This window comes from Chrysochloris asiatica, unplaced genomic scaffold (assembly GCF_000296735.1).
Source record: "Chrysochloris asiatica unplaced genomic scaffold, ChrAsi1.0 scaffold00045, whole genome shotgun sequence".
NCBI classification, from domain to species: domain Eukaryota; kingdom Metazoa; phylum Chordata; class Mammalia; order Afrosoricida; family Chrysochloridae; genus Chrysochloris; species Chrysochloris asiatica.
In genome coordinates, this window is record NW_006408563.1 from 9,092,801 (window position 1) to 9,104,854 (window position 12,054).

General features: G+C 39.2%; 1 protein-coding gene across 1 annotated transcript in view; it reads left to right on the forward strand.

The window, feature by feature from the left end:
- The first annotated feature begins 9,229 nt into the window (after positions 1-9,229).
- ALS2 (amyotrophic lateral sclerosis 2 (juvenile)) overlaps positions 9,230-12,054 on the forward strand; it is a 66,078-nt gene continuing 63,253 nt past the window's right edge. The window contains exons 1-2 of the mRNA XM_006862030.1: positions 9,230-9,305; positions 11,158-11,312. Coding sequence (XP_006862092.1) covers positions 9,286-9,305; positions 11,158-11,312 — 175 coding nt within the window. The 5' untranslated portion in view covers positions 9,230-9,285. The remainder of the gene's footprint in view (positions 9,306-11,157; positions 11,313-12,054) is intronic.

The window sequence follows — 12,054 nt, forward strand, 5'->3', positions numbered from 1 at the left end:
CCGACTCGACGGCACTTAACAAGATGACTTTAGACCTGCTTCGATAGAATTTATAGAGAAACATAATACCTAGAACAGTAGATGAAAAAATATATGCAATATTAGTTATTAAACTTTTAAAATTTGAAATTTAATATACTTTATCCAGAGAATAAACTTTACTAGAGAGGTATACTTAGGATACTACATTATTTAATTTTCTTTTTGACTAGGAATAATAATCCACTAACACATTTCTGGGGTAGCGTAGTGGTTATGAATCGGGCTGCGAACCTTAAGGTCAGCGGTTCGAAACTACCAGCCACTCCGCGGGAGAAAGATGAGGCTTTCTACTCCTGTAAGGATTTACACCCTCAGAAACCCTGTACAGGGTTGCTATGGGTCGGAACCGACTCGACGGCACTTAACAACAACATAAAAAATCAAGACCAAACTAGTTATTGTATGATATCAATGATAAAGAGATAGGAAAGAAGGAAAAGACCAAAATGGGTGTCAGAAGAGACCCTGAAACTTACTCTTGAAAATAGGATAGCTAAAGTGAATGAAAGAAATGGTGTAGAAGAGATAAACACAAGATTTCAAAGAGTGATTCGAGAAGACACAGTAAAGTATTACAATGAAATGTGCAAATACCTGGAATTGGAAAACCAAAAGGAAGAATACACTCGGCATTTCACAAGCTGGAAGAACTGAAGAAAAAATTCAAGCCTTGAGTTGCAATACAGAAGAATTCTTTGGGCAGGGAGCATCCAAATAAGATGGAAGGCATGTGCACAATCACTGTACCAAAAAGAAGTGGTTGACCTCCAGCTACTTCAGGAAGTAGCATATGATTGTATTGAAGGAAGAACAAGGAAGACAAAAGAAGAATTGAATTATGGTTTTGGCAAAGAATATTGACTGTACCATGGACTGCCCAGAACATGGAAAAAGTACAGCCAGGCTGTTCCTTAGGAGCAAGTGTGACTTTCATACTCAGGATGCATTATCAGGAGGGACTAGTTCGTGGAGAAGGATGTTCAGGAGGGTCTAGTTCCTGGAGAAGGACATTATGCTTGGTAAAGTAGAAAGTGAGCGAAAAGAGGAAAACCCTCAACTAGTAGATGAATGAACATAGTGGCAGCAACAATGTGAGGGTGGCTCGGACTGGGCACTCTTTCTTTCCTTCTGTTGTATGAGAGCTGAAACTGCTTGATGACAATTAACAACAACAACTACCACTTAGCAACAACTACTATTATCACCACATTGCTGAAACTGCCGTGGCCGGGCTGAGCCATGTGTGTTGTACTGACAAATCCAATGAGCACTTTACAAATTCTCCTGCAATCCCAGCTGCTTTGACCCATATGACCAGTTCTTCCTTGAAACATTGTCTCCTTGCTTTGTTTACCCACAACATCTGTATGTTTCTCCTGCCTCTGGCACTTCTTACCTCATTCTCTGCTTGTTCTTCATTCTGTGCAACCTCTTGGGCAGAGAGGAGTTCCTTACAAGGTTATGCTAAGTAGCTGAGATACATTATAAATTGACCTGGCCCCTTTCCTTTGTTTTTACATCTACTCCAATATTGTACTCTTGGATTTGTCACTGGTACCTTGAATTTAGCATTTAAAAAAAATCTGATCTTAACAGATTCTTATATTTTTTCTTTAGAATCTTATTTTGTTCACTGCCCCTATATCAGTATTGGTACCAACCAAAACAAAGTTGCTCAAGCCCAAAACTGCTAATTTTTTATACCTTTTTTTTTCTTTGCTCCCCTTCCCTCCCTCAACATATATGTTGTTGATGTCAACTGCTATGGAGTTATTTCCTACTCAGAGCTGCCTTGTCTAGGGTTTCCAAGGAGCTCTGGTAGCATAGTGCTTACGAGTCAAATTAGGCTGCTAACCTCAGGGTCAGCAGTTTGAAACTACCAGCCATTCCTGTAAAGATTTACAGCCTCAGAAACCCTATACAGCGTTACTATGAGATGGAACTGACTCCACAGCACATCACCACCCTAGAGTTTCCAGGGAGCGGCTGGTGGGTTTGAACCACTGATCTTGTAGTGGCAGTCCAGTGCTTATCCTACAGTGCTACATCAGGACATCACACAGCCCTAGCTGTTCTGCTATCAAAGCATCTATCTAATTTAGTCACCTCTTTTTTTTTTTTTTTTCTTTTTTAACCAAATTGACAGCCTCACATGCAATTAAAGGGCCCAACCTCCTTCCTCCCCTGAGAAGGTGAGCCAAGTCAGTATTTGTAGGCAAGATATTTCTTTCAAAATTAATTTGGACATTATATGGTATATCACTGTGGATTAATGCGCTGGACTGCAAGATTGGTTTGAACCACAGAGTCGGTGGTTCTAGCTCACCAGCTGCTCCTTGGAAACCCTATTCAGGGTCACTATGAGTCAGAACCACCTCAACCACGTAGCAGCAATATAACAACAACAAATGTTCACATTGGCCTAAAACTTTTTGAACAAAATTGAAACCATAGAATGGAACTTCCTGGTGTGCTGTGCAAGATAAAGTACTTGTTAAAAAGATGTAAAGGAAACTGAATTTGATTAAGTTGAACCCATTGTCTTCCAGATGATTCTGACACTTAGTCTTCCTGTATGACAGAATAGAACCCCTCTACAGGGATTTTGAGACTGTAAATCTTTACAGAACAGACTGCCTCATCTTTTCTCCTGTGGAGCTGTTAGTGAGTTTGAACCACTGCCCTTTTGGTTAGCAGCCCAATATCTAACCTACGGCATCACCAGGACCCCTTGAATTAAGTAGGATGTTGTTATGAAGTACCATTGAGTCTGTTCTGACTCAGAGACCCTGCATAGGGTTTCCAAAGAGTGACTGGTGGGTTTTGTGAGAAATGTTGTCTATACTGACAAACGCTCAGATAATCCAATCTGTACTTTTAGTGAGAGTGAAGTTTTCTTTATTCGATTTTGCAAAATGAGGCGCCCTGCCCCTTAGACAAGGGCAGACACACCTCATAGCCAATTGACAAAAGAGTTTTATTAAACTAGCCCGGAAAAAGCTCCTCCTCCATTTGCCCTTTACTGGGTACTTTGGAGTTTACAATAATTCCCTAATGGCTCCTACCAGTCCCTACAGGGAGCATTCTCAATTAAAGTTAGTTTCACCCCCTCCCCATGAATTTCCTCTACTTCCTTGATGGGTGTATTCTTATTTTAAAAGAGTCTAGTAGGTCAGATTAGTTAGTCTCTTCCTCTTCTCAAGAGTTCCCTTTGTCATGCCAACCTGCTGCCCCAAGATTTCCTTGATTCTAAAGATCAGTCACCCCAACAGTTATTTCTCACGTGTTTGAACCACTGACTTTGTAGTTAGCAGTCCAGTGCTTAAGTATGGTGGTGGTGGTTATGTGCCATGGAGTTGGTTCCCACTCACAGTGACCCTGTTTAGGGTTTCCGAGGCTGTAAATCTACGGGAGCAGAAAGCCTCATCTTTCTCCCATGGAACTGCTGGTAGTTTCAAACTGCTGACCTTGAGATTAGCAGCCCAACTCTTAACCACTACACTACCAGAGCTCCTTGTGTTTAAGTGTGGTGGTGATGGTGTGCCTTGGAGTCGGTTCCAACTCATAGAGAGCCTATATAACATTTCCGAGGCTGTAAATCCTTACAGGACAGAAAGCCTCATTTTTCTCCCATGGAGCCTCTGGTAGTTTTGAACTGCTGACCTTGAGGTTAGTAGCCTGACACATAACCACTACACTACCAGAGCTCATTGTGCTTAAGTACAGAATAGTTAAAAGTTGAGGAGTCCTAACAAAATAATATTTTTTTGTTTTAGAATACAGGTTCATAATCCTTTTTTCAAAATACTTGGACCAAGATGCATTTTAAAATTAAGGTGATTTTTAATTTAAAAATAAAACACACAAGCCACAGAGTATATTTTACTCATAGTAGGTACAACCCATAATAATCATTTAAATATTTATACAGTAAAATATATTAGTATCCACAGAAAATGAGGTAAATAAAGATTTTAAACACCTCACATTAGTTCTGATCAGCTAAGATTTTGCTTCCAAAGGGTTTATGAGAAACTTTAAAGGCTTAGAGCCTTTTGGATTTTGGATTTCTCATTTAAATATTAAAGACCTGTAGATGGTCTGTAGTTCTTTCTAGCAGTATTTAGGATATCTAAATCAGACTTTTTAAGATACTTTTAGGGCTCACCCTATTAAAACTGCATCCTCTGCACAGATAGCTATTTTGCTTTTAAATGTAGCTGGAGGGTGTGTAGCTAGTGGGATCTAAAAGTGGTGTCAATTCACTAAAAAGCAAAGTTTGTATTTTGTTTTAAAAGGCCACCTAAATCTAATTGAGAATATAGAATGACATAGTTTAAAATGAATATAGCTTTGTTCTTATCTCCTAGAATTTGATAGACAGAAAGGCTGCTAGAGTCTAGTTTGCTCAATTTAAAGAGATACCATTGATTTGTGAAGAGGGCATGAGAGGCAGAAGAGTACCCCACATTTTCTAACAGCAAGGGGCTTCATAGATTTGTGGAAAAAATCCATTAAACAGGACAAAGACAAATACAGATGAGGAAAACTGTCAGCATGTCCCCAATACTGAATCACAGCCATGTTGTTCTTTTGTTTATGATAGTTGTTGTTTTTAAATGCTGTTGAGTTGGTTCCAATTCATAGTGACCCTGTATAGGGTTTTCAAGGAGCAGCTGGTGGGTGTGAACAGCCCATCTTTTGGTTCACAGTCCAGTGCTGATCTTACAGTGCCACACCAGGAGTTGTGGTGTATATGATAGAGAGCAAAGGAAATCCCAACATCATGATTGCTGGCAAGTCAATTCATCAGCTGTCTCAGGTGGAACTCTAGAAGTAGTCACAAGACCATTATTGGGATATGCACATAATTAAAGATTTTAAAAGGCTGTATGTTGTTGTTGTTATGAGGAGTCGGTTCCGACTCATAGCGACCCTGTACACGGTTTCCGAGGCCATAAATCTTTACTTGCAGTTTGCAGCCCAATTCGTAACCACTACGCTACCAGAGCGCCTTAAAAAAAAGCTATAAGATTGGCTATTTCTGGTAAATCAGTATGTTTTTTGTGTATAGAAAGACATGCCCAGGCAAAGTTCCCTGTAGTTCTCTGTGTAGGAACTTTCCTGCATACTAATTATAAATCTACTTTCGACCATACTCTTCCTGAAGGCAAGCTGCCCCCCCCTCCAGGGCTTGGCAGCATAGTTACATTGTCAGTTACTGGTCAGCAAGCATTGGGGAAGTAACAGTAAATATAAATGGCATCTGTACTTATGTCAAGACTCAAAATGTGAGGTTTGGGTGGGGTTAGGGCTCCAGCTGTAGACTGTTGTTAATTGCCATCGAGTTGGTTCTGACTCATAGCAGCCCTGTAAAGGGCTTCCAGGGAGCAGCTGGTGGGTTTGAACTGCTGACCTTGTGGCTAGAAATCCAGCACTGATCCTACAATGCCATACCAGTAGTCCTATAGCTGCCCACAAACCAAGCTTTTAGGTTTCAGATGTCTTAATACAAACACGAGGAAGAACTTTAAAGCTCATCTGGGAGAAAAGAGCCCCACTGAAAAGGAGTCCATGATTAGTTTTGTAAGAATTAAAAATGTCAAATAATGAAATAACTAAAAAGTAGAAAAACATTTTTATTGTTGACTTTCATTTTCCATATAGATACATAATTAAGAAAAAATGTTAGACTAAATGGAGTTGGTAAATACTACCGAGAAGCTGAGTTATATGAAGAAAAACGTGGCATCAGGATTGGACGAAGACTCATTAGCAACCTGCGATATGCATATGATACAACCTTGCTTGCTGAAAGTGAAGAGGACTTAAAATATTTACTGTTGAAGCTCAAAGACCACAGCCTTCAGAATGGATTGCATCTCAATGTAAAGAAAACAAAAATCTTCACCATTGGACCAATAAATAACATTCTTATCAGTGGAGAAGATTGAAGTTGTCAAGGACTTTATTCTTCTTGGATCAGCTGTTACCACACAGAAGCAACAGTCAAGAAATTGAAGGATATATTCCATTAGGCAAATCTGCTGCCCAAGACCTTTTGAAAGTATTGAAAAGCAAAGATGTCAGCTTGAGGACTAAGGTGCTCCTAACCCAAGCCATGGTATTTTCAATAACCTCATATGCATGCAAAAGCTGAATAATAAATAAGGAAGACCGTAGAAGAATTGATGCCTTTGAATTATTGTGTTGGAGGAGAGTATTGAAAGTGCCATGGACTGCCCATAGAACCAACAGATCTGTGTTGGAAGAAGTGCAGCCAGAGTGCTCCTTGGAGGCCAGGATGGCCAAACTTCATCTCTCATACTTCAGACATATTGTCAGGAGGGACCAGTCACTGAAGAAGGATATCATGTTTGGTAAGGTGAAGTGTCAGAGAAAAAGAGGAAGACCCCCAGTGAGATGGATTGGCCAAGTGGCAGCATCAGTGGACTCAAGTGTGGCAACTGTAGTGAGGTTGGCCCAGGATCAGTAAAGTCACTTAGCAGGCATTTCTTGTATTTGAGTTTCAAGCAGCTAAGTGTTCTTGGAAGAAGTCAAATATGCTAACAACCATTAAAATTTTTTAAACTGATATTGATATAAAAATAAATGCCTACAACGTTACATCAGTTTTCTGTTGTTGCCATAACAAATTGTCACAGATGTAGTTGCTTACAATAACACAACTTTATTATTTCTAATTCTATAAATTATGGTATCACTGGGCTAAAATCAAGGTGTCTGAGGGCCTTCATACTTTTCTAGAGGTTCTTGAGGCGAATGATCTCTTGTCCTTTCCAGCTTCCAGATACTGCCCACATTCCTTGGCTCAAGACCCCCTTCTTCCACCTTCAAAACCAGGGAAGTGTATTTCTCTGACCATTTCCATCCGCCTCTCTCTTTTGTTCTCTCTCTGCTTTCCTCTTATCTTTTGAAGGAGCTTGTGATACATTGAACTCACCTGGATAGCCATGACAGGCATCGCCTCTTAATTAAGGTCAGCTTATCAACTGGCAGGCGGCAGCCTAATATATTTCCAGGTTCCTGGGATTAGGATGTGGACCTCTTGAGATGGGAAGGGGAGAGGTGACAATTACATAAATACTAAGTTTTAAAAAAAATGCAAGAGCAGTATGCAGAAATTAAATTAAAACAGTTTTAATTGCATTTGGATTAAAAAAAAAAGGTGGTGGTGGTGATAAACAAAGGAGGCTTGGATTGGCACAGTGGCATCAGCAATGTGCTCAGTGTAGCAAAGATTGTGTGTTTGATGCAATACTGGACAGTGTTTCATTCTGTTGTGCATAGGGTTGCTATGAGTCATTACCAACTGGATGGCACCCAACAATAACAACAATAAAGATTTAATCCACTGTAAAAAAAAGAACCAGTCTTCAGTAATCTGACACTAAAAGAAAATAAGGGTTGACTGACTGCCTTATTCATGTAGTCACTTTACTGAAAGATTCTTTTTTTTTTTTTTTTAACTCTCAGGCCAAAAAAACCCAACCAACTACCATTGAGTCAATTCCGACTCATGCCACTGAGTCATTTCTGACTCAGAGTGAATCTATACAGTGTTTCCAAGACTGAAAGTCTTTGCAGAAGCAAAGAGCCTCATCTTTCTCCCAAGGAGTGACTCATAGATTTGAACTGCCAACCTTGTGGTTAACAGCCCAATACCTAGCCCACAGTGCCACCAGGCATCTTACTGACTGCCTAATTTACTTGACTGAAAGATTTTTTTTCTTTTTCACTCAGGTAATAAGACAAAACTCCACTTACATCTACAGTGACTGTTGCGTGAAGTGAGGTGTGCTTGTGTACTTCCTCCACAGCCTTCTAGGGGAGTTCTCTGGGTCTGGCTTCACTTCAATCCAGGGGGCAGGAACTTGGACCTCTGAAACAAGCACAGTGAGATCTGGTTTCAGAATTTCTTTGTACACAAAAAACTATACATTTTGCCAAATATTATATCTTATACAAGAAGTTCTGGTAGCGTAGTGGTTACGAATTGGGCTGCGAACTGCAAGGTCAGCAGTTCGAAACTACCAGCTGTTCTGTGGGAGAAAGATGAGGCTTTCTGCTCCCATAAAGATTTACAGCCTCCGAAACCCTGTACAGGGTCGCTATGGGTCGGAACCGACTGCACGACACTTAACAGCAACATCTTATACAAAGCTTAGAGGCAATGTTTATTAAATGCATTCAGATGTACGATTTGCTTACATAGTGCCCCTTTATGCAACTTTGAATGATTCACAACCTTTCTATAAAAAGTATTTAGGTAGGAAGCACTTTCCTCCAAATACGCAGATGGAAAACCAGCAAGAATTCTCACACAACCTGGAATAAACAGATGGGTGTTACAGTACTGTTGGCATGAGCTGTTTCCAGAGCACCATGGTCATGCCTTGTGCAGAAAAATCACCAATTCAGTGCTAGTACCTGTATGAGTATGGTTCAGACAAATTAGCCTCGTTGTCTTTATTTTCATGAGTTTTACTGCCTTAAAAATGTCAGTGTCTATGGTGAAATGCACTGACCACATCTGTTATCCTGTTTATTTTTCCATCCCTTACTTTATTAAAGTTATTTTGAAATTCAAGCTTTTTTTCTTCCAACCCTTTGGATTATGAGGCATCTTGAGTTTGAACTGTAATTGGTTTTGGGGAAAACAGGATTATTCTGATTATACCATTTTTTGTGCATTACTTAAAAAATTTTTTGAATTACAACTACATGAATGTAGAACATTACTAAAGAGATTCTAGAAATTCTCAATCAGTGGACATTTAAGACTGCATTTGTTCCTGGAGCATTTAAAAAGTAAACCTGATTATATGTAATGTATACATAACACAGTGAGATTTTAGATTAAACTCCCTTGTTTAGGACAAACAAAAATCTGTTGCCTGCTAAAACACAATTAATTTTTGGTCTTTTCATCCTCATCCACTGCATCGCCCTGTCAACAGGCCCGTTGATAAGCTCAGTGGGCAGGCTCAGTCTAGATATTTGACATTGGCAGAAGGCATATGAAATAGTTCAAATAGTTTCACTGCATATTTATTGCTCAATGAATGTGCATTTGTTAGAGGACTGCTTTTTTTTTAAGCTGAGGGGTAAAATAGCACAGTATTCTGTCACCATTCTTGTGCTTGCTTTGTGGTTTATCATTTAGGTCTTGGTATAACTTGCAGAGAGAATGATTTGGTGATGGAGTTCTCCCACTGACTGATGGACTCAAAGAAGAAAAGGTAAAGCCGTTTCTTCCTCCTTTAAGATTCTAGGAAAACACAACAAACAATTCCACATCTGTGTGGCTCTGTCAGTTTAATTTTCTTGTCAGTGGTTGTTAAGAGAGGAAGGGCATTTATAGTTGATTGGTAGAGAGAAAGATGTTAAAGTTGGCTTATGATAAGCTTTGTTGCTAGTTTGTTCCTTATGCCATAGAGTTGATTCTGACCCTATGGGACAAAGTACAACTATCTCACAAGGTTTTTAAGGTGTGGTGCTGCAGGTTAATGCTCTGGACTACAGGGTCGGTTTGAATCTCAATGTCCGTGGTTCAAGCTCACCAGCTGCTCCTCAGAAACCCTAAACAGCGTCGCTATGAGTGGAACCAACTCAGTGGTACTTAAGAACAGTAGCAATCTTTACAGAAGCGGACTGCCACATCTTTGCAAGTGGAGTGACTGGTGGGTTCTAACAGCTAATCTCTCACTTGCAACCACCCAAGTGCTTTACTGCTGTGCCATGAGGTCTGTTTCTTATGCTTCTTGTTGTTGTTAAGTGCCATCAAGTCGATTCTGACTCATAACTTTCCTTGTGTAGGGTTTCTGAGGCTTTAAATCTTTTTCAGGAGCACAAAGCCTCGGTTTTCTCCCATGAAGTGGCTGGTGGGCTCTAACTACTGACTCTGGTTTGAAGTACAGTGCTTATCACATGGAGCCACTGTGTTTTATAATGGGCGCTAAATGTCTTCATTTTATCATTTTAAAGCTCGTGTAGCATTATTTCTATGATTAATTTAAAAAATTCAATAATAGCCTAATTATTATCATTGTCCTGGTGTGGCGCCATGGGCTAATGCATCAGACTTCAAAGTCGTTTGAACTGCAAGGTCGGTGGTTCAAGCTCACCAGCTGATCTTTGGAAACCCACCCTATACAGGGTCACTATGGGTTGGAATCAACTCGACGGCACTTAACAAAAACCACCACCACCACCCTTAGAAAACTAGTTATGGAAGCTATTTCACAGGAGCATTATGTTTTCAGCTTCTCATCCAGAAAATCGTGACTCTGCCTGGTTATAGCTTAAAGGAATATTATTTGGCTAGATTAGGGAAATTCCTAGGTATTATAAAATAAAACAAAATCACACCATTTTTGTGCCTCATTAAAATAATTGTGATCTAGAAAAGAGAAAATGGGTTACACAGAAAAACTTTTATAGTAAGAAACCTTTTCTTATGCCTGTGTAGTTTGTGTTCCTTGAACCAAAAGTCATCAAATGGGTGAATTTCTTGAACTAAAACATGAGTAAAGCATGAAGGATTTTGTTAGTACCTGTTAGAAATCTGATTCTTAAATTTTCAAGTAGCAATTATCGAGCAAAATAAACTCAGTTAAGAGTAATATATGGATCCCCATTTCTTATATCTTTCTCATAAGTTTTATTGATCATAAATTAAGAGTTTAAAATATAATTACAACTTGAAGCATGTTATAACTTGAATTTCTAAACAAGGGGTTAATGTATTGACAAGTTAGAATCTTGGAATTTTATGCTCAGGTTTTATTTGCTTGTTAGCTAGCGATAAGTAATTTTGAGGTTTAGAGTATCCTTAAGCATTTTATAAACAGTTATTTCATCTCAGTTCCTATTCAACAACTACAGCATAATATAGGTTCTATTAAACTGTCTGATCCATTCACCCATGGTAAATGGATGGTTAAAGACACATCTTTAAACCTGGTTTAAAGACACATCTCTCTGTTAAAGACACATGTGCTGGTTAAAGATACATCTCATGAAAGTATTAAGAACAACAGATATGGTCCTTAATTGCAGAAACAGTTATGCTTTTTTTCTTGATATTTGTAGCTCAACAGAGGCAGAAGGATCCAAAGAGAGAGGTCGGGTCCATGTCTGGCAGGCAGGGTCCTGTTCTGTGACACCAGAGAGGTTGTTAGGCTGGGGAGGAAAGACTGTTCTTCAAGCAGCCCTTGGAGTGAAACATGGCATTCTTCTAACTGAAGGTATGGAAAAGAATGGCTTAACAAGAATTCATGAAACTCTTAAGAAATGCTGAGGAGTGTGTAAGATCGAATAAGATAGTTACTGGACACCAGAGGCTTTAATGAACTTTGCTAGAATTTACTTACGTTCCTTTTACTTTCAACATATGCTCTTACTCCTGATATCAGAAATTCGATTCCTTCTTTAAGATGTACTATGACTAGAATTGAAGGGAGAATTAAAGTCTTAAATTTTATAGTAATAAGTACCTGAAAATTTAACATAAAGTTTACTCACGTAGAGACTCTTTTGCTATTGTTTTTGTTCACTAAATGTCTCTGAATAATGATGCATTTCTTTGGAGCTTTATAGCCACCATAGATCAAGTGCATGTGGGGCTGAACTCCTGCAACGCTGCAGTGAAATTAGAGTTGGCAGCACACCTGGTCACAAGTAGGCACTCATCATTCAACCCCGCTGCCCACTGAATTTGTGTCTGTAAACAGTTTGCTGGTGTACTTAACCCACTGACATCTGTTCCTTTACTTCTAACACTAGTTGTTCCTCTCTGACAGCTTCATTTGCTTTTTTGCTTAGTTTATTTTGTTGTGATGATCTGCTTTTGAAACAAATCTCACCTCAGAAATGTTATACTTGCACACAAGATTAAAACCTGTAGTGTTCAAAAATACTATGAGGGGGCCTGAAAAAGTTTGTGGGAAAATGGTATTAAAAGATAATGGAATTTTTCCACAAACTTTC